The sequence below is a fragment of the Phyllobates terribilis genome, unplaced genomic scaffold, assembly GCF_046119375.1.
Source record: "Phyllobates terribilis strain yellow unplaced genomic scaffold, ASM4611937v1 Scaffold_11__3_contigs__length_659146591, whole genome shotgun sequence".
Classification (NCBI taxonomy): Eukaryota; Metazoa; Chordata; class Amphibia; order Anura; family Dendrobatidae; genus Phyllobates; species Phyllobates terribilis.
In genome coordinates this window covers 533,341,275-533,365,321 of record NW_027362771.1, presented here as the reverse complement: position 1 = coordinate 533,365,321, position 24,047 = coordinate 533,341,275, and the positions used below count along the sequence as shown (strand labels likewise).

Sequence of the window (24,047 nt, the reverse complement as noted above, 5' to 3'; positions counted from 1 at the left end):
GTAAATGTTGTTCCCCAGGATCCAGGAACCAGTTTTCAGTTTTCACATTCAGCCAGCCATATTGATTTCTTGGGTCAAGGGACCAAAGTGAGGGGCCAGGTAAAAGAGCGCCTCCTCAAGGCACGATCCAGGGGGTATAGTCCGGTGACTCGGGTGAAACAATTTAAGCCTGGGGATCGGGTGTGGGTCTTGGTGCCAACAGTGGGGAACAAATTTCTCACCAAGTGGCAAGGGCCCTATGAGGTGATGGAAAGGGTTGGTGAGGGCCACTATAAAGTTTACCAAGCACTGGAAAGGAAGCCCCAACAAATATGTCATATCAGCTTAGTCAAGCCTTGGTGGGACGGGGTTCACTTTGGGTTGGCAGAGAGTTAAAAATGCTCACTACACCCACAGATGAATTCCTCAAGAGGTATATGCTATGATCGTGCTCACACACTTACATGGGTAAGAGAAAAGGGAAAGAACTACCAAAGAGAGAAGCCGCACCTGTACCCAACTAGTCCTTTTACAGACTAGAAAAGGCCCTAGCCGCACAACTAAATACACCTTGTCGGACCTGGCTCCCTAAAAGGCCGTCAATGGGTTTCTTGTACCTCCTGAGGAACCAGAGGGTAGGCTGCAACACAAATCCTGCAAAGGTAGAGTAAAGCGTGCAGGGAGACATCAGAACCCAGGGTGAGAAACTAAAACATGTTCACAAAGGATAGACACGGATAAATAAGGAGAACCAAATAAACAAACAGAATAAGTGAGACCTCCCAGACCCTCAAATGTGGAAAAGGAGGGAAAGATGCTAGGGTGTAAAACTCTCAGACTCATTGCAGGAAAAACAACTGCGTCTTACCAGACAAGGTAAACCCCTAGCTGAGGAGCTGGAACTCCAAACACCAATCTATATGGAAGTATAACAAGCAAGTGAGGTAATTGAAAGGTGAAAATATAAAGCCATCCCAAAATGTGATAGGACAGAGCCAAAAGGGAAAATGAAAAACACCAGGAGAGAAGTCAACTAAAAAAGGAGAACCAAGACAAAATAAAGCATCAGCACTTGGACAAAGACAAAAAGGACTGTAGCCCAGCAGAGATGGAAAACTACCATGCAACAAAAGGTCACTGGATCCCAAAACCAAGCCATGACATTATCCCTTCATTCTACAAAGGGCTACAGGACCCTCAGAAGCCTCCGACGTCGCTGATGGAACTCACTCACCAGGCGATCCGCATGAAGATCCTCCAAATTAACCCAGTAGCTATCTTCTGGAAAATAACCCTTCCACTTAACCATATAGTGCAGTTGGCACCTGACCCGCTTGGAACCGAAAACACGCTCTAACTCATACTCTTTATCCCCTTTGAAATCCACCTCAAATAATTTTATGAGAACCAACAAATTTAGGAGCAAACTTTCTAGATGCAACTAGTGATGAGCGAGCATGCTCGCTACTGCTCGGTGATCGCCCGAGCATCTCACTGCTCGAGATGCTCGGTGCTTGCCGAGTATTTCCGGTGTTGCTCAGCGGGAGCTCGGGTCTCCTCCCTGCATGTTTGGCTCTCTTTACAAAGCCAATGAACATGCAGGGATTGCCTGCCACGCACTGTAATGTTGCAGCCATGTTGGTTGTGGCATTACAGTTATTGGCTGGCCACACAGCATCATCAGGTCTATATCAGACCTGGCACCGCCATGCTCGTCACAGTCACTCCGGATCAGACAGTGTAGGGAGAGGTGCTACTGAGCTAGGGAGAAATTTGCTTGTTTCTAGTTAGTGTAGGTGTACCAAACTATTTTAGAGACACATATCCATCTCAACAAACAGTCCTTCTGAGGACTAATCTGCAGAGATATCAGGTAGGCAGTGTATATAGGCAGGCAGGGTATATAGCAGACTGCAGTGCACATAGCACACGAGGCTCCATTCCAGTTTTGTATGCTGCTGCTGTTAGATATTTCTAGAAATAGCCCCAGGTATCAGGGACCAGGAATAATTTTTTTGGGATCTTAATACTCATTATTTGCTTAAAAAGCAATCCAGAGAACACCGTTGTTCTGTGCCATTTGCTTGTTGGCACTGCAGAATACTGCCAGGTCCTTTACATATTACAGCTCTAAAAATCCATCTATTTAAAACTGTGGCTTGTCCATCACACGGATCACATATAATTGCGCTGAAAATACTGCCATTTCTGGCATCCATTAAAAATTAGTTTCAGTGTGTCAGTAAAGCAATTGACACCAGTTTGCTGTTCAAAATAGTTACCTACAGGCCAGCTATTTAAAACTGTGTTTCCTCCGTCACACGGATCACATATACGTTTTCAGAAAATACTGCCATTTCTGGCCTCCATTAAAAAAAAATTTCAGTGTGTCAGTGAAGCAATTGACACCAGTTTGCTGTTCAAAATAGTTACCTACAGGCCAGCTATTTAAACTGTGGTTTGTCCGTCTCACGGATCACATATAAGTTCGCTCCTAATTCAGTCATTTGTAGTGAGCGTGTAAGATATTGTCCTCCATTTAAAATGGGCAAGGCACGTGGCAAGGGACGGGGAACTGGACGTGATGGTGATGGTGCATGCAGAGGCCGAGGCCATAGGCAAGTTGAAATTGTGCCACAACAGACACCCACATCTTCTCGCTCGACCTTCCTATCCCAATTAATAGGGGACCGCAGAACACCACTATTGAACACAGAGCAGTGTGAAAAGGTTATTGGTTGGATAGCAGATAATGCTTCCAGTCACTTAGCCACCACCACCACCACTTTGTCTTCCACACGGTCAAGTCTCAGTAGCTGTGAGTCTGGACCGCATATTCTTCACCCTGAACCTCCTTCCTCCCTCCATGCCGAGTGCCCAGAGACAACTGATCCCACACTTGGACACTCCAAAGAGCTGATCACTTTTCCAATTATAGATTCGGGCCTCAAGAGGTGGACAATGATGAGACACAATTGCCAGAAAGTCAGGAGGAGGACCAGAGTGAGGAAGTGGAAGAAGAGGCGGTGGATGATATAGTAACTGACCCAACCTGGCAGGAGGACATGCAGAGCGAGGAGCGCAGCACACAGGGGGAGGGAGGCAGAGCACCCCAACAGGCAGAAAGAAGCAGTGTGGTGGCCACAGAAAGAAGACAGGCAACCATTCCCAATAACACCAACACGAAGGAAGTTGCCAGTACAACTGTTAGGTCTTCCCAAGTCTGGTTGTTTTTTAAAGACTCTGCCGATAACCCCAAAAAGGCCATTTGCACCACCTGCCAGGCCAGCATCAGTAGGGGTGGCAAAACGACCAGCCTGACCACCACCAGCATCATCAGGCACATGGCAGCAAAGCACCTGACTTTGTGGGCCGAACCCCAGGGTCCAGGAACGGTGTCTGCGGGTGCCACCACTGCTTCTTCTGCTGTTGCGCATGCAAGCCAATCCCCTGTCCATGGTGCATGCGAAGATGCCTTCTGCCCTGCACCTGTCATTGCACACTCTCAAGTAGCAGCATCAGGAAGCATGTCCTTGTCCCACTGCAGCGTTCAATTGTCCATACCCCAGTCCTTGGAACGCAAGCGCAAATACGCAGCCAACGCCCCACAGGCCACACTACTAAATTCACACATTTCGCGACTGCTTGCGCTAGAAATGTTGCCTTTTAGGCTCGTAGAGACGGAAGCATTCTGCAACCGAATGGCAGTGGCCGTTCCTCGGTACTCGGTCCCCAGCCGCCACTATTTCTCCCGGGGTGCCGTCCCCGCATTACACAAGCATGTGTCCCAAAACATTAGCCGTGCCCTCAACAACGCAGTTACAGGGAAAGTCCACCTAACCACGGACACGTGGACAAGTGCTTGTGGGCAGGGACGGTACATCTCGCTGACGGCACACTGGGTTAGCATAGTGGAAGCCGGGACCCAGTCGGACCTTGGGACGGAATACGTCCTCCCGACGCCAAGGATTGCAGGCCCTAGGTCAATCTGGGTTGCCCCCACAGTCTACAGTTCCTGCACCTCATCCTCCTCAGCCTCCTCCTCCTCTTCAGTCTCCATCTCCGAAATGACCACATCAGTCACAAACTGGAAGCACTGCAGCACTGCCTCAGCCAAGCGGCAATAGGCTGTGTTGAAGTTAATATGCTTAGGTGACAAACTGCACAATGCTGAATAGTTGTGGACAGCTCTGAAAGAGCAGGCAGATCTGTGGCTCACACCGTTGAACCTACAGCCAGGCATGGTCATGTGTGACAATGGCCGGAACCTGGTGGCGGCTCTGAGGCGAGGCGAGCTCACACACGTACCATGCCTGGCCCATGTGCTTAACCTCGTGGTTCAGCGATTTCTCAAATCCTACCCGGAGCTGCCGGATCTGCTTGTTAAAGTACGCCGCCTGTGTGCCCATTTTAGAAAGTCAGCTACAGCTTCCGGCACTCTTGCCGTGCTTCAGCAGCTTTTGCAGCTTCCGGTTCACAGACTGGTGTGTGATGTCCCCACACGTTGGAACTGTACACTGCAGATGTTGGGAAGGATTTGTGAGCAGAAGAGGGCAGTTGTTGAGTACCAGCATCAACAAGGCCGTCGGTATTCAGTTCAGACTCCACACATAAGACCTCAGGAGTGGACATGGATGTCAGACATATGTACCATCCTCCAAAACTTTGAGGACTCCACCAAGATGGTAAGCGGCGATGACGCCATAATTAGCGTCACCATCCCACTTCTCTGTCTTCTGAAACGCTCTCTGCTCACAATCAAAGAGGATGCATTGCAGACGGAGCACGATGAGATGGAGCAAGGAACCATACAGGGTGATTACACACAGCCCAGCCTCATCTCATCCCAACGTGGATTGGGTGACAATGAGGAAGAGGAGAAGGAGGAGGAAGAACAGGAGCTAGTTTCATGCGCTATAGACGGTATTACCTGCACAACTGTTATACCGTCTGTTCAGCGTGGATTGCCTGAGGATAGAGAGGAGGAGGAGGAGAGCATGGTGCTCGTCCTCTTGGTGAGGACACGGAAGAATTGCCTGTTAGTAGTCTGGCACGCATGGCTGAGTTTATATAACGCTTCCTTTCCCATGACCCTCGCGTTCTCAAAATTTTGGGTGACAGTCATTACTGGTTGGTGACACTTCTAGACCCACGCTACAAGGAGAACTTTATATCTCTTATTCCTGAGGCGAGCAGGTCTACAAAAATGTGGCAGTACCAGAAGGCCCTTGTTGCGGAACTATTAAAAAAATTCCCATCTGAAAACGCTGGCGGAAGAGGTCATAGTTCGTTGGACAACCAAGGACTATAGGCGAGAGAGACACAACTCCAATCCAGTAGAGGCAGGGGATCACTGTCAAAGTTCTGGGAGAATTTTCTTAGCCCCTCCCATTGCACAAGCCCTGAGGCGCGGGGTACTCTCACAAGGAGTGCAAAGTTTGGGAAGATGCTGAGGGATTGCCTTGCCGACCGTACCAACGTCCTCCATGATTCCTCTGTGCCTTATAATTATTAGGTATCCAAGGTGGATACGTGGAATGAACTGGCTCTCTACGCCTTGGAGGTCTTGGCCTGCCCTTCCTCTAGCGTTTTATCAGAGCAGGTTTTTAGTGCCGCTGGTGGAATTACACTGTGTGCAGAATTATTAGACAAGTTGTATTTTAGAGGATTATTTTTATTATTGATCAACAGCTATGTTCTCAATCAACCCAAAAGACTCATAAATATCCAACCTTAATATTTTTGGAAGTTGGAGTGTTTTTTTTTTTTAGATTTGGCTATCTTAGGAGGATATCTGTTTGTGCAGATAACTAATACTGTGCCGAATTATTAGGCAACTTAATAAAAAACAAATATAATCCCATCTCACTTGCTTATTTTCACCAGGTAAACCAATATCAGTGCACAAAATTTAGAAATAAACATTTCTGACATGTAAAAAAAAAAAAAAAAAATTAGTGATCAATATAGCCACCTTTCTTTATGCTGACACTCAACAGCCTTCCATCCATAGATTCTCTCAGTTGCTTGATCTGTTTTCGATCAACATTGCGTGCAGCAGCCACCACAGCCTCCCAGACACTGTTCCGAGAGGTGTACTGTTTTCCCTCCCTGTAGAACTCACATTTTATGATGGATCACAGGTTCTCTATGGGGTTCAGATCAGGTGAACAAGGGGGCCATGTCATTATTTTTTCTTCTTTTAGACCTTTACTGGCCAGCCACGCTGTGGAGTAGTTGGATGCATGTGATGGAGCATTGTCCTGCATGAAAATCATGTTTTTCTTGAACGATACCGACTTCTTCCTGTACCACTGCTTGAAGAAGTTGTCTTCCAGAAACTGGCAGTAGGTCTGGGAGTTGAGCTTCACTCCATCCTCAACCTGAAAAGGTACCACAAGTTCATCTTTGATGATACCAGCCCATACCAGTACCCCACCTCCACCTTCCTGGCGTCTGAGTCGGAGTGGAGCTCTCTGCCCTTAACAGATCCAGCCTCTGGCCCATCCATCTGGCCCATCAAGAGTCACTCTCATTTTATCAGTCTATAAAACCTTTGAAAAATCAGTCTTAAGATATTTCTTGGCCCATTCTTGACGTTTTATCTTATGTTTCTTGTTCAAAGGTGGTCGTTTTTCAGCCTTCCTTACCTTGGCCATGTCCCTGAGTATCACACACCTTTGTGCTTTTTGATACTCCAGTAACGTTGCAGCTCTGACATATGGCAAAACTGGTGGCGAATGGCATCTTGGCAGCTTCACGCTTGATTTTCCTCAATTCATGGGCAGTTATTTTGCGCCTTTTTTGGCCAACACGCTTCTTGCGACCCTGTTGGCTATTTGCCATGATACGCTTGATTGTTTGGTGATCACGCTTCAAAAGTTTGGAAATTTCAAGACTGCTGCATCCCTCTGCAAGACATCTCACAATTTTGGACTTTTCAGAGCCCGTCAAATCTCTCTTCTGACCCATTTTGCCAAAGGAAAGTAAGTTGCCTAATAATTAAGCACACCTTATATAGGGTGTTGATGTCATTAGTCAACACCCCTCCTCATTACAGAGATGCACATCACCAGATTTACATAATTGGTAGTTGGCTCTCAAGCTTATGCAGCTTGGAGTAGGACAACATGTATAAAAAGTATCATGTGATCAAAATACTCATTTGCCTAATAATTCGGCACACAGTGTATAACTGATAAGCGCATCCACCTGTCAACTGAAAATGCTGACAGGCTGACTCTTATAAAAATGAACAAGGGCTGGATTGGGCCAGACTTCTCAACACCACCGAATGATTGCAGCGTAACATAAACTCAAACCCAGTGTCTTTTCTTGGGAGGTGTATTCCCATGCACCTTTTCACACTCACACATGGGTATACCCTTCCTGAATTTGGTTATTTGCTCTTGTCCTCCTCCTTCTCCTCATCCTCCACCACCATATCACCAGGGTGACCGTGGTCCGTGATGCAACACCCACATAATTTTTTTAAAGGGTGTTTATGATGCCCGTAAAAAAAAAAATTTATACAGTGTGTTCATGTATACCCCCCAGGGGTAAATGTTTGTCAGCCCATACACTTAGTGCATGGGCATTACAAATATAGGAGAACCGCTCCTTTCTAATGGGAACATTTTTTTATGAGACCCTCTAAGTCTCTTCCAAGGCGCATTGGAGTGCCTCCCAATTTTTGGCAGCCCTTGCATTCACTACATGGGCCAACACTATGGGAGACCCACTTCCTAATAATGGGAAAAAATTTTCATGAGGCCCTGTACGTCTCTTCCAAGGGGCATTGGAGTGCCTCCCAATTTTTGGCAGCCCTTGCATTCACTGCATAGGCCAACACTATGGGAGACCCTCTCCTTTGTAATGGGAATTTGTCGTTTCTGTGGCCCTGCTCTATGTGTCTTTAAATTGTTAGTGGGGTTTTTCCTAAATTTGGTCAGCCGCTGGACTCACTGCATACCCTATAACTGTATAGCAGACCCTCTCCTTTCTAATGGGAACATGTCGTACTCGTTACTGTGGCCCTGCTCTATGTCTTTAAATTCTTAGTGGGGTTTTTCCTAAATTTGGTCAGCCGTTGGACTCACTGCATACCCTATAACTTGTATAGCAGACTCTCTCCTTTCTAATGGGAACATGTCATACCTTGTTACTGTGGCCCTGCTCTATGTGTCTTTAAATTCTTAGTGGGGTTTTTCCCAAATTTTGGAAGCCGTTGCAGTCACAGCATTGGCATTACCACTATAGGAGACCCGCTCCTTTATAATGGAAACATTTTTTTTACTGAGACCCTCCTCTATGTCTCTTCAAAGGGGTATTGGGTTGCGTCCGAATTTTTGGCAGCCCTTGCAGTCACTGCATACGCAATAACAGTATAGGAGAACCACTCGTTAATAATGGGAACAACAAAACATAGCCGGCTGATGACTCTAACAATAGCGAGGGCCGACTGCTGGCCTTTTAAGAATAGTAAGGGCCGCCTGATGGCCCTATAAACATAGGCCTTGTGACTTTCAGAGTCCCTCCATCATAAATGAAACAGGATGTGTCTGATGATGTGTCATACACCACATTGCCCGATAAGGTTGTAAAATGTAAAAATGACATTTCCCGGTGAATGCATTTGTCTTAAAAAATAACGTAAAAATAAAACCAGTAGGATCTTTCTTTAGTATAAAAAGCAGAGTCGCCAATGTAACCTCAATGTAATCACATTGTTCAGCTCCTGCACCTACTCCTCCATCTCCGAAATGACCACATCAGTCACAAACTGAAAGCACTGCAGCACTGCCTTGGCCAAGCGGCAACAGGCTGTGTTGAAGATAACATACTTAATGCTTAGGTGTCAAACCGCCCAGCGCTGCAGAGTTGTTGAAAGCTGTAACACAGCAGCCTGATCTGTAGCTCTCACCTCTGAAAATACAGCCAGGCATGGTCGTATGTGACAATGGGCGGAACCTGGTGACGGAGAAATGACAGCCGGTGTAGATACGGTTTCCCTCCATGCCAGTCCTTTCACCGAGCTAAAGAATATGGCTGTGGTGAAATACAACTCCCACTGAGATGCTGTTTCAGATTGAAAAACATTGGGCCCACCAGAGGATTTGATTCTGAGGGCTAACCTTTCTCCCCCTCTCAAGAGCCCCACAGCAGCTGCAAAGTTAGCGCTATTATGAACTCTCCTGATGTAGAAGTCAGGGCACACCAGAGGATTCTCTGATGGGACCGTCCAACCCTGACGAGAAGCAGTCCTGGCTAAGAAAAGTGTGTCGGAAGGTTCCCGGACACTCTATGGCTGCTTTTTTACTGAGAGAAAATAGCAAATTGGGGATTTGAAATGTAACTTTTACTGAGTATTTTTCTTAAAAAGAGAATTTTTTTGGTAGACAAACATATTAAAATTATAAGAGAGAACTGACTGATGACCCTTGTCCCTATAAGAGTATCCCATCCATAATCTGGAGGGTGGGTCTTTTTCCCTTATTCCTGATGTGGAGATGCATGTGCCAATCCCCTGAAGACTCAGAATCCTGAAGAAAAGCGTCGGGAGGCACTAATAGGGCTAGTTCAGGGCTGTACTAGTACAGGGTCAGCTGTGGACTGCCCTTGTAAGGGCGGGAGTTCTTGGTGTCTCAGGGCCTCTCTAAGTTATAGGGACTGGCAGGGACAATAAACGATGAGAACTCCACCACTAACAGGGAATCCTGAGGAGATACAAAGGACATAGAGGACAAAACTGAATATGGTTGAGATCTTTCTTATTTAATCCTTTGTACACTCAAATGTTATATGTATTGAGTCTACTCACTATATGGACTCGTGTGTATTGAGACCCTAATAATTTTGACCACTGTCAATAATTGTACTCTTATAGGGACAAGGGTCATCAGTCAGTTCTCTCTTATAATTTTAATATGTTTGTCTACCAAAAAAATTCTCTTTTTTAAGAAAAATACTCAGTTTAAGTTATGTTTTAAATCCCCAATTTTGCTATTTTCTGACAAAACTATTTGTGTGGATATTGGAAGAGGTCCTGAGGAATCTTTACTATGCTTTGGCATCTCTATATATTTTTTGCTTAATTGTGCTTTTTTACAGAGGTGGAAACCCACGCAAACACTGGGAGAACATACAAAATCCTTGCAGATGTTGTCCTTGCTGGGATTTGAACCCAGGATCCCAGCGCTGCATGGCTTCAGTGCTAACCACTGATCATATGTGCTGCCGTTCACCCTCTGATATCTAACAGGCTGGAGAAACTTGCACCTACTGCCACTCTATGTTCAGCTCCTTTGTGAGAAACTAACGTGTTTGGGCAGCCACTCAGTCTACCAAATAAAATTCCTGAGAAGGAAATTGGGGATGGCTTCGCTACTGGTACCGGGGGGCAATGCTAATACCATGGCGTCGTACCATAGTTTACTGGAAATATTCCAGGCTGGTAGGAGGCAAGCAGTTTCCCACAGAAAAGTACCAGCAGTAATGTTCAGGGACCCGCGCTTGTAGAAGGCGGAGACAACACTGGGAGAAATAGTGGCGGCTGGAGACCGAGTATGGACACGAGGCATGAGGTTGCGAAAAGCTTCCACCTCCATGAGCCTAAAAGGCCATGTTTCAAGTGCAAGCAGCTGCCCAGAAATCTGGCAGCTTAGTATTGCGGCCTGTCGGTGGGTGGGTGGCTGGCTGCATACTTGCGCTTGCATTCCAAGTAACAGAAAACTAAGCAGATGGTGGCCTCTATCATCATCATGGCCTCACCTAGGCACTATGAACTCTCCTGAAGGAGAAGCCAAGGCCCACCGGAGGAGTCTCCGGTTCTCTGGTGGGCCTGTCCAACCCTGCCGAAAAGCAGCCCTGGCTAAGAAAAGTGTGGGGGAAGGTTCCCGGACACTCTATGGCTGCTTTTTTAATGTGGATCGGACGTGCTTATCCATGTTATTTCTCAAACCACATTGCAGATCAGGCCATTGTCCAACTCTGTAATCATGAAATTAAATGCGCAAAGAAAGATGTTTTTGTGTCAAAGCACCACCCACAAGTGCGAGCTGATGTTGGACGGGCTGCCATTGCTTCTGCAACAAGCTGCATTAGAGGACTTCCTGGGAGAAATGGCACCCAGAGTAGATACGGTTTCCATCTATGCCAGACCTTTCACCGAGCTAAAGAATATGGCTGTGGTGAAATACAACTCTCAGCAAAAAAAGCTGTGGACTGGCTCCGTACCGTCTCTGGCCACATTCACCTGTCCGTGTGTTTGTGGTTAGGCGGTCCTTCCCAGTAAGTGCTCTGGGGATGGCACGGGTAATGTTGTGGGACCCGTGCTTGTGGAAGGCGGAGACGATACCGGGAGAAATAGTGGCGGCTTGGGACCGAGTATGGACACCCGGCCGCCGCCGGCATGAGGTTGTGAAAAGCTTCCGCCTCCACAAGCCTAAAAGGCCACATTTCAAATGAAAGCAGCTTTAGAGGACTTCTTAGGAGAAATGACAGCTGGAGTAGATATGTTTTCCCAAGTCCTTTCACCAAGCTAAAGAATATGGCTGTGGTGAAATACAACTCAGCAAAAAAAGCTGTGAACTGGCTCTGTACCGTCCCTGGCCACATTCACTTGACCACGTGTTTTTTGGTTAAGCGGTCCTTCCCAGTAAGTGCACTGGGGAGGGCACGGGTAATGTTGTGGGACCCGTGCTTGTGGAAGGCGGAGACGATACCGGGAGAAATAGTGGCGGCTGGGGACCGAGTATGGACACCCGGCCACCGCCGGCATGAGGTTGTGAAAAGCTTCCGCCTCCACAAGCCTAAAAGGCCACATTTCAAATGAAAGCAGCTTTAGAGGACTTCCTAGGAGAAATGACAGCTGGAGTAGATATGTTTTCCCAAGTCCTTTCACCAAGCTAAAGAATATGGCTGTGGTGAAATACAACTCAGCAAAAAAAGCTGTGGACTGGCTCTGTACCGTCCCTGGCCACATTCACTTGACCACGTGTTTTTTGGTTAAGCGGTCCTTCTCAGTAAGTGCACTGGGTAGGGCACGGGTAATGTTGTGGGACCCGTGCTTGTGGAAGGCGGAGAAGATACCGGGAGAAATAGTGGCGGCTGGAGACCGAGTATGGACACCCGGCCGACGCCGGCATGAGGTTGTGAAGAGCTTCCGCCTCCACGAGCCTAAAAGGCCACATTTCAAATGAAAGCAGCTTTAGAGGACTTCCTGGGAGAAATGACAGCTGGAGTAGATATGGTTTCCTAAGTCCTTTCACCAAGCTAAAGAATATGGCTGTGGTGAAATACAACTCTCAGCAAAAAAAAAAGCTGTGGACTGGCTCCGTACGTCCCTGGCCACATTCACTTGAAGACATGTTTGTGGTTAGGCGGTCCTTCCCAGTAAGTGCACTGGGGAGAGCATGGGTAATGTTGTGGGACCCATGCTTGTGGAATGCGGAGACGATACCGGGAGAAATTGTGGCAGCTGGGGACCGAGTATGGACACCCGGCCACCACCGGCATGAGGTTGTGAAAAGCTTCCGCCTCCATGAGCCTAAAAGGCCACATTTCAAGTGAAAGCAGCTTTAGAGGACTTCCTGGGAGAAATGACAGCTGGAGTAGATATGGTTTCCCAAGTCCTTTCACCAAGCTAAAGAATATGGCTGTGGTGAAATACAACTCAGCAAAAAAAGCTGTGGACTGGCTCCGTACCGTCCCTGGCCACATGTATTTGACCAAGTGTTTGTGGTTAAGCGGACCTTCCCAGTAAGTGCATTGGGGAGGGCACGGGTAATGTTGTAGGACCCGTGCTAATGGAAGGTGGAGACGACACCGGGAGAAATAGTGGCAGCTGGGGACCGAGTATGGATACCAGGTTGCCGCCGCCATAAGATTGTGGACAGCTTCCGCCTCCACGAGCCTAAAAGGCCACATTTCAAGTGCAAGCAGCTGTCAAAACATTGGAAAGGTTAGGAGAAACTTTGTAATTTCTTTCCTTCTTTATCCATCCGTGAAAATCAGTGATGACACTGATGATAAAAACAGACACACGGGAAAATGTTATTTTTTCATCTTCATGGCTCAACGTTCTGTGAAGTACCTGTGGGTTCAAAGTGCTTAGCACACCTCTAGATAAGCTCTTTGAGGGATGTAACTTCCCAAATGGGGTCACTTGTGGGGATTTTCCACGGTTTAGGCACATCAGGGCTTTCCAAATGCAACATAGTGTCCGCTATCTATTCCAGCCAATTTTGCGCTCCAAAAATCAAATGGAGCTTCTTCCCCTTCAAGCTCTGCCGTGCGAACACACTGTAGTTTTCCACCACATATGGGGTATTGGCGTGCCCAGAAGAAATTGCTATCCTTGTGAAAATTAAAAATTTGGGGCTGAAGCAACATTTTTGCAGAAAAAAAATGTTTTTTTCATTTTCACAGCTCAACGTTATGAAATTCTGTGAAGCACCTGTGAGTTCAAGGTGCTCACCACACCTCTAGATACATTTCTTGAGATGTCTAGTGTCCAAAATGTAGTCTCTTGTGGAGGGTTTCTACTGTTTAGGTACATCAGGGGCTCTGAAAACATGACATGGCGTCCGCGATCACCCCAATATGGAGCCAATTTTGTGCTCCAAAAGTCGAATGGCGCTCCTTCCTTTCCAAGATCTGCTGTGCACAAAAACAGTAGTTTTCCACCACATATGGAGCATCGGTGTATTCAGGAGAAACTGCACAACAAATTGTATGGTCCACTTTCTCCTGTTAACCCTTTTGAAATGCAAAATTTGGGGCTAAAGCAATATTTTTGTAGGAAAAAAGGGGCTTTAACTCCTGTCAAGCCCCTAAAGGGCTAATAAACTTCTTGAATGTGGTTTTAATGACTTCGAGGGGTACGGTTTTTAGAATGGTGTCACTTTTGGGTATTTTCTGTCATATAGGCCCCCCCAAAGTCACTTCAAATGGGATGTGATCCCTAAAAAATGTTTTTGTAAATTTTGTTGGAAAAAATGAGAAATTGCTGATAAACATTTAACCCATGTAACTTCCTATCAAAAAAATTATGATTAAAAAATTATTCTGATGAGAAGTAGACATGTGGGAAATGTTATTTATTAACCATTTTGTGCGTGGTATAACTCTCTAGTTTAAGGACATAAAAATTCAAAGTTTGAAAATGGCAAAATTTTCTAATTTTTTGTCAAATTTTCGATACTTTCGTGAATAAACGCAAATCATTTTGACCAAAATTTACCACTAACATGAAGTACAACATGTCATGAAAAAATAAGTGACACTGGTCAGAATTGAAAAAATTGGCTTAGTCAGGAAGATAGAAACGGCCTGAGGGGTGAAAAGGTTAATACAGCAATATGTTATGGGGACCAAAATGCATCAATATCATATATACTTACCTAACGTCCACTATACAAGCCAGGTAGTATGTATATATTCCTGTATTTGGTGAATTAAAAGGGTATTCCAGCCTTCATACGGTATATTACCACCTATCCAATGGATAGGTGATAATTATTGGATTGGTATGGGTCCCACTTCTGTAATCCCCATTTTTTCCTGGCCACAAGACTAGCAGCATGGTTATGTCGATTGTCCTGACCGAGCGCTCTTCCATGCTGCAAACAGAGGCAGATCTGCCTCTGCAGCATAGGAGAAGCTCAGGAGAACTGAAGTTGGTCGGATCCAGCAATCCGGGCCCAGCTTTAACGTGACGCTCCAGACTTAAAGAAGTTGTCCACTACTTGGACAACTCCTTGTCATCCCCTACGCTTGGCCCCGATAAAATAAAAAAGCTTATAGTCACCTCCCATGCTGGCGCCACCCTCACGGTGTCGGCACTCGCGGTACCAGGCTCCCATGTTGTTGTTGTGACACATGACGCCGGCAGCCAATCAGCGCTGGCTTCACTGTTTCCACCTTTTGTCAAATTGAACATGAGGAGGAAGTCAGAGATCAGCTGTAGCCCGGACTAACTCTTCATGTTCGATTTGTCCGAAGGCGGAGACAGTGACACCAGCGCTGATTGGGCGCCGGGGTCAAGTGTCACAACAACCGAACGAGAGCCCCGGGACCGCGAGTGCTGACACCACTGGAATGGCACCAGCAGGAGGCCAAACATTTAGTTCAAGAAGGGGTTGTCCTAGTAGTGGACAACTCCTTTAAAGCATAGAGCCTGAAAGTCATGTGCGCTCCTTGCCTAGATAAATGCCACTCTGAGACTGCAGGGTGGCCGGTAACTAGGCAATGAGGTGTACACTATATAATAAAAAATCCCTCCGTTTTTGAGAACTTTTTTTTAGCAAGAGGTACATTGTAAAGTTGCTTGTTTTTACAAGTGATTTGAAATTTTACCCATTAATGAAAATGAGACAATCCTTTTATTAAGACATATAAAATAAACAGAGCTTGATGTTTATTCCCACGTGGTCAAAATTGTTGGTACCCCTCGTTTAATGAAAGAAAAGCCCACAATGGTCACAGAAATAACTTGAATCTGACAAAAGTAATAATAAATTAAAAATGTATGAAAATGAACAAATGAAAGTCAGACATTGCTTTTCTGCTTCCACAGAATTTAAAAAAAAATTAAACTCATGAAATAGGCCTGGACAGAAATGATGGTACCCCTGAAAATAATGGAACAAAAAGGACATCTTTAATCAAGTTGTGTCCATTAATTAGTATTACAAGTGTCTACAATCTTGCAATAAGTCAGCAAAGCAGACCCAGAACATAACAGCGCCTCCTCCATGTTTCACAGTAGGGACAGTGTTCTTTTCTTGATATGCTTCATTTTTCCATCTGTGAACATAGAACTGATGTGCCTTGCCAAAAACTTCCATTTTTGTCTCATCTGTCCATAGGACATTCTCCCAGAAGCTTTGTGGCTTGTCAACTTGTAGTTTGGCAAATTCCAGTCTGGCTTTTTTATGATATTTTTTCAACAATGGTGTTCTCCTTGGTCGTCTCCCATGAAGTCCACTTTGGATCAAACAACGACGGATGGTGCGATCTGACACTGATGTTCCTTGAGCTTGGAGTTCACATTTAATTTCTTTAGAAGTTATCCTGTGCTCTTTTGTTACCATTCGTATTATCCATCTCTTTGATTTGTCATCAATTTTCCTCCTGCGGCCACGTCGAGGGAGGTTGGCTACAGTCCCATGGATCTTACATTTCTAAATAATATGTACAACTGTAGTCACAGGAACATCAAGCTGCATGGAGATGGTCTTATAACCTTTACCTTTAACATACTTGTCTATAATTTTCTTTCTAATCTCCTGAGACAACTCTTTCTTTTGCTTCCTCTGGTCCATGTTGAGTGTGGTACACACCATATCACCAAACAGCACAGTGAGTATCTGTAACCCTATATACAGGCCCACTGACTGATTACAAGATTGTAGACACCTGTGATGCTAATTAGTGGACACAACTTGATTTAACAAGTCCTTTTTGTCACATTATTTTCAGGAGTACCATCATTTCTGTCCAGGCCTATTTCATGAGTTTAATTTTTTTTTAATTCTGTGGAAGCAGGGTTGACAAGCAATGTCTGACTTTCATTTGTTCATTTTCATACATTTTTAATTTATTATTAATTTTGTCAGATTCAAGTTATTTCTGTGACCATTGTGGGTTTTTCTTTCATTAAACAAGGGGTACCAACAATTTTGACCACGTGTGTATATGTACGGAAAGCAAAATGTGGCAGCAGGCCACTGCATAGGTATGACATGTACGGCTGTCAAATTGGACTAGTTACGCAGGTGTGCAAAAACAGACATGTACAGTTAAATGTCTATGTTTTGAAAATATTTTTTTCTATTCTATTTAACAAGTGTAAAGCCACGTGAAAAAAAAGATGTAACAAGTGATCAGTAGGTACATGTCCACTACCTGCAACAGGATGCAATATTAGTGTGGTGTGTACGGATGTAAAATTTGACTAGTAAAAGAAGAGTGTAAAAAAAAAATTTTGTGACATGCAAACTTTGTGAGGTAGATAGTCGCAGTTAAATGTCTTGATTTTGGGGAATTTTCTAATTTTAAAAACAATTATTCCCCTTCACAAAAAGGATTGCACAAGACATGCAAAAACTTAGTGTAGTTCCTTGTGACAAGTAAGCGGACCGTCTCTGACTGACACTGATTTTTAGATTTTTTTTTCTTTTCGTTAAAAATATTGTGCTGTCTTGCTGCTGCTTTCTAGTGCAAGAATGAAGGAAGGAAAAAAAAAGATGTAATTCAAATGCCAGCTACACCATATCACTGATCAATCACAATGAATCTGGCACTTCTGTTGCTGGCACCTCTCCTATTTCTCTCTCTCCCCCTAATCAATTGAAACGCTTTATTATTAACAGACTAGCACTCTCTCTTTTTCACTCCTGCAGTTGTGCAAAATGTTACTGTCTGAAGTACTGTCCAATTTATTAAGGCTTTATCTTCCAATCTCTACTGCTGATCTGTCAGCGTTGGTGCCCACTCACTATCTTAAATCACCATAACATGGCTTCTGCATTCTCTGCCTGAGCTTTTATGCAGGCTATTATAGTCTCTCCTGATTGGTTGTGATATGCGATGTGATAGGCACAGTTGTGCCTGAGGTCATGTCAGCCTTGTATGGCTGATGCAGTCTTCTGCAATGTGTAAAACTACAGTGGTCATTTTTTTGTCATGTCGCTCCAATCGAATTCGCCAGGACTTGCGAATTTCATAAAATTCATCTCAAAACCATTCACAAATCTCTGGTAGCCACCAGTCATAAGTGATACTTGATAATTTTTTTTAGCTGTGAAATAAAACTAATTTGTGTCCAGAATTGTATTTCGTGAAGAATACAGGTATTCACTAAAATAGAAATGTCAGGAGACCCCTGACAACTTTTCTTTAGGTGGTTTAGGGGTCTCATTATACTGTTGTATAACAGGCGAGTACCATAAACTTTTATCCATAGGAAAATTACTAAAAGTGCTCACCGTGCATGCGGGAGGCGTTCTCGGAAGCCCTCAGTACAGCAGATAACCAGCAGAGGACTGACACAGCTATGAGCATAGCCTAGGCAAATAGCAGCTTGGTTGAGGTAGAAAGTAGAGGCTGAAGGAGGTCCAGTGGAGAACAGATTAACAAGCTGCACTGCATGGAAAGGAGCCCAGCAGAACAGAAATGCAGCCACAATAGCCAGAGCCATACGTGTAACCCTCCGACTGCGCTGAGATGGTGCCCTTTGGACTCTTCTCATGACCCGAGAGAGGTGGTGAAGAGTGAGGGAGTACAATACTACTATGACTGATAAAGGCAGTAGAAAAGTCAGGAGGCTGTGCATCAGTGTGTACCAGTAAAGGGATGGCGGAGCACCAGGAAGATCCAATACGCACAGGGCCACGCCATCTCCCCATCTGACTCCAGAGTAGAGGAGAGCCGGAGTACTGAGGAGAAGGGAACACAGCCAAACACAGCCAGTTACTATCCACGTACAACGCACACTCCGTCGTTGGCCCACGGTAGAAGAGTGCACCACTGCTACATATCTGTAAACAAGGAAGAGAAAGATCGGTACGTCATTGGATAGAAGTGCATATGAGAGTGTGGATCTGTTAAACAGCGGTGCTAGGTGTTGCACTATTATAAAAAAACATGGAAGGATTCAATTACACCCCCTTCCTCCCAAAAAACAACAAAAACAGAAAATGGTGAAAGTGTTGCGGCACATTCAGATTCTTATTTGGCCCAACAGTTTCTGATAATAAGTCACAAATGATTCTATAACATTATATATCAGCCCTAAGCCATACTTTAGCCACAGATGCCCAGTAAATACTATACACACATGTGCCCCATGAATACTAACCTTATAAATTCCTTCAGGACACCCCATAAACAATCCTTAGCCTATAACTTAGCTTAGCTATAACTAGCTCACGTAATATCCATAAGAAACTGTAAGTGGACACAGACTTTTTAACAAACTTTGCATAAATAGTTATTACAACTAACTATAGGTAACTTTGTATTATATTTTATAAGAGAAATGTACTTCTTTCTCCACTTATAAGCAAATTCTTCTCCCACATATCCTGATTTTATCATTCACTCTGAAAAACTGCTAAAGCTTAGTCTTGCTTGAAACAAGACAGACTCGCAGCTTCTTGAAGGAACAAATTACAGCTACCGATTGAACTTTATGTAGAGGGCCGGAGGAAGGAGCAGAGGGAGAGAGAGATGCAGATGTACCCAAACCATACTCCTGCTTTTGTGAAAGGGTCCATTTAGACAGGCCGATAATTGAGAATGAGCATTCCTAGGAACGCTTGTTTCCCGATTATCAGTGTGTTTAAACAGGCTGGCAATCATCCAACAATGAGCAAAATGGCCATTCGTCTTTGAAGATGACTTTTAAGCAGGCAGTGGTTTGTCTTCTGTAGCTGTGCCGCCGATAACATGATGTTCTCTGTGCACAGAATTATTATATCAACGCTTATTCTGTGTTCATGGTAGTGTGCTCTGTTGGCCTAAACTAAGACTACACTGGTCAACACAAAAAAATCATCAGCAAAGGTAATATGTCTGTTTTATGGAGTTTGGTGTGCTGATTCCAAAAATATGCTTAGTTTTGCTCTATCACATAAAGTCTCTGATATAGAAGCATTTTTGGTATTACGTTATTTCTACATTTTGAATGTATGTGGTTTTTCTACGTTATTCCCATTTCTTTGCTTGTCGTACTTAATTGTGAATTTTCTTACAGCATCAGTAAAGTTTTTAGTGAGTTTTATGGGAAGGAGTATTGACAGTGCAGTCAGCCAATGGCTGCTTCTCGGAAAGTCACATGTTATGGGGAGGAGCTAACTGTTATGAGGTGGTAAGATTTGAGTCAGTCAGAAAAAAGGATGGTGATGGCAGCAAGGACTGGTATGTGAGACTGTGACAGGAGACAGGCCTCTACAGGCCTCTAACACTGAGGTGTAACTGAGTGACGGTCTCCACAGAGGGAGAACCTGAAAGCAGCCAATATCACACTGAGAAACTGCCTGTCTGCAAGTGTTCATCTGTAAGGAATAGGCTGACCCATTTACCTCACACCAGTATATAGTTATCTACCAGATTACCTCCAGTAAAATCAGTTCTAAATACAAGCTGCCTCTGTCATCTCTGGGGAAATATCTACATACCGGCTCATCACATTTTTTTTTTGAGTTTGTCACCACCATTGAACTGAACTTACTCTACTGTTTGATCTGATTTAAAGGAGAAAGATGCACCGACAGTGTATCAATCATCAGGACAGATTCTGCCATGTGTGTGGTTCTTTTACACCAAAAGGCCAAGTACATTCAATCACTCACGATATTAAAATGATGTACCAGACGGACTTTAACTGTCCACTTGGTGATCAAGACAAAATCTGGGCCCCTCGTGTGATATGCTCAAGTTGTTCAAATGGTCTTCGTGACTGGTTGAATATGAGGAAAGTGGCTATGCCATTTGCTGTTCCCATGATTTGGAGAGAACCCAAAAATCATAGTGATGACTGCTACTTTTGTTTTGTCAAACTGAAGGGCTTTTCTACAAAGAACCAACATAAGATTAATTACCCTGAACTTGAATCTGCGATTAGGCCAGTTCCACATGATGTTACCTTGACAGTTCCTGTATCACCGTTGTCTGGATTGGATGAAATTTAAGTAGAATATGGAGCTGAAGCTACTAGCGAAGGCATGGAGACCTCAAGTCATGATGAGTATGTACCTGATGGAGCAGCCAGAATGCTTTACTCAACATGAATTAAATGATCTCATCAGAGACCTGTCATTGTCAAAAGATAAAGCCGAACTTCTTGCATCTAGGTTGAAACAGAAGAATCTTCTTCATGATAATGTCAAAGTGTGTTAATATCGAAACAGAAATAACAGTGTAACACAATTTTTCACAGTTGATGGACCAATGGTGTACTCAGGGGCGGACCTACCACCCGTGCAGCCGGTTCATTGAACGGGGGCCCCCGAGGGAGAGGGGGCCCCTCCAGCAGGGCCGCCATCAGGGCATGACTGCCCTGACTCCAGCATGGGGCCCGGCCGGTCGGGGCCCCCTCGGAGCCCCGTTGGGGCCCCCCTCTTGTGCGTCTCCTCATGGGGCCCCCCCCCGCAGGACCCCCAGCTGTCACATGACCGGAGATGTCCCTGCGCTCAGCATGGGCCCCCGGCCCCATGCTGAGCGCAGGGACATCTCCGGTCATGTGACGGCGCCGGCACAATATTTACCCCTCCCCGTGCCTCCGCAGCGTCTTCCGCGTCCTCTGACTGTGACGTCTCAGGTCAGAGGGCGCGGTGATATGTTTACACCGCGCGCGCTCTCTCCTGACCTGTCACAGTGCAGAGCGGGAAGATGCGCGCAACGCTGGAGTACGGATCAGCATCAGGTGAGAAGTGAGGTGAGTATTTGATTTTTTTTTTATGAATGGGGGCATGGGGCATTATATTGTGGGAGGGAGAGTGGGTGTGACATCCTGCATGGGGCATTATATGGGGGGGGTGGTGGTGTGACATCCTGCATGGGGCATTATATGGGGGGGTGACATACTGCAGGGGGCATTATAGGGGGATGACATCCTGCATGGGGCATAATATGGGGGGGTGACATCCTGCATGGGGCATTATAGGGGGGGGTGACATCCTGCATGGGGCATTATATGAAGGGAGAGGTGACATCCTGCATGGGGCATTATATGGGGTGTGGAGTGACATCCTGCATGGGGCATTATATGAGGGGAGAGGTGACATCCTGCATGGGGCATTATATGGGGGGGTGACATCCTGCATGGGACATTATATGGGGGGGAGAGGTGACATCCTGCATGAGGCATTATATGGGGGGGAAGTGACGTCCTGCATGGGGCATTATATGGGGGGGAAGTGACATCCTGCATGGGGCATTATATGGGGGGTGGGTGTGTGACATACTGCATGGGGCATTATAAGGAGGGGGGTGTGACATCCTGCATGGGGCATTATAAGGGAGGGGGTGGTCTGACATACTGCATGGGGCATTGAAAAGGGGGGAAGTGACATCCTTTAAAGGGCATTATATCGGGGGGAGAGGTGACATCCTGCATGGGGCATTTTATGGGGGGTAGAGGTGACATCCTGCATAGGGCATTAAAAGGGGGGTGTCATCCTGCATGGGGCATTATAAGGGGGGAACAGCCTGCATGGAGTGTTACATGGGGGCCAATATTCTGTATGGAGCGTTATATGGGGGTCAGTATTCTGTATGGAGCGTTATATGGGGGACAGTATTCTGTATGGAGCGTTATATGGGGACCAGTATTCTGTATGGAGCGTTATATGGGGGCCAGTATTCTGTATGGAGCGTTATATGGGGGCTAGTATCCTGTATGGAGCATTATATGGGGGCCTGTATTCTGTATGGAGCGTTATATGGGGGTCAGTATTCTGTATGGAGCGTTATATGGGGGTCAGTATTCTGTATGGAGCATTATATGGGGGCCAGTATTCTGTATGCAGTGTTATATGGGGACCAGTATCCTGTATGGAGCGTTATATGGGGACCAGTATCCTGTATGGAGCATTATATGGGGACCAATATCCTGTATGGAGCATTATAAGGGGGTCAGTATCCTGTATGGAGCATTATATGGTGCCCATAATACTGTATGGAGGACTATACTGTCCGGTCTGCACTGTGCGCTGTGAGGATTCGCCGGTTTCTGAGCTATTGTGAAATTTACAATAGATATCGCTCATGTAATGTAAGAAGTTTAATCCTTGGCCTTGTACTATATATATATATTTATCTGCGGTATCTGTGCATCATGAATCATGGTATGTGTTAAAGGGGCCCACTGAAACTCTGTCGCCCAGGGCCCACAAAAACCTGGAGCCCGCCCTGGGGGTAAGTATAACAAGTTTTATTTTTTTTAAATACAATTAACTAGGAGTGGGGGGAATCAGAGATGCACGGGGGGATGAGAGATGCACGGGGAGGGGGGCGGGCCTTCGTGCCCCCTATGAAGGGCAGGGGGGGGGCCCCAAAAAAATTCTTGCACAGGGGCTCACTACAGTCTGTGTCCGCCCCTGGGTGTACTGTAACAATGTGAATGGCCTCTTTGAAGAACTGAATCAAGAGTATTTTGTTGCAGATTGGCGATTGTTTATTGACTCATCCCAGAGAAGTTTGAAAGCAGTGTTGCTTCACAATGGAAATATGAAACCATCACTCCCTATTGCTCACTCATGTCATCTAAAGGAAAGTTAGGAAAATCTGTCAGTTGTTTTGGATGCTATACAATATAAGCATCATCATTAGAATATCAATGGAGATTTGAAAGTGATTGGTCTGCTAATGGGAATGCAAGGAGGTTTCACAAAATATATTGTTGCTTCTTGTGTTTATGGGACAGTAGAAATACAGTACAGCATCATGTTCGACGTGATTGGGGACAGAGAAACATCTATGCTCCAGGTAGACACAATGTACAGCATAATCCTTTAGTTGCTCCAACAAAAATCTTTCTTCCTCCACTACATATAACGTTGGGATTGATTAAAAACTTTGTGAAACCATGGCAAAGACAAATTCACAAGGGTTCCAGTACATTTCACAGAAATTCTCCAGCATTTCACCAGCAAAACTGAAGGAAATGGTATTTGTTGGTCCTCACATCAGGGAGCTTATGAGAGATGATGTGTTTGAAGGAACTCTAAATGATAAGGAATTGAGAGCTTGGAAAAGCTTCAAGTGGATCTGTGAAAACTTCTTAGGAAAAAATAAATCTCCAGAATATGTTGAAGGTGTTGAGGAACTGCTGAATGCATACCAGTGTTTTGGATGTCGCACTTTTTTGCATTCACATTTAGATTTCTTCCCTCCAAATCTTGGGCATGTCAGCGCTAAACAAGGCGAGCGGTTTCACCAGGACATTACACTAATAGTACACCGCTACCAGGGTTTTTGGAATGACTCAATGATGGCAGATTACTGTTGGATGTTATATAGGGACAACCCTGAAAAATCGTATCAACGACAGTATAATGTCA

General features: G+C 45.2%; 1 protein-coding gene across 1 annotated transcript in view; it reads right to left on the bottom strand.

The window, feature by feature from the left end:
• Positions 1–24,047, bottom strand: part of LOC141165287 (melanin-concentrating hormone receptor 1-like) — a 62,133-nt gene that overhangs the window by 4,547 nt on the left and 33,539 nt on the right. The window contains exon 3 of the mRNA XM_073650881.1: positions 17,970–18,521. Coding sequence (XP_073506982.1) covers positions 17,970–18,521 — 552 coding nt within the window. The remainder of the gene's footprint in view (positions 1–17,969; positions 18,522–24,047) is intronic.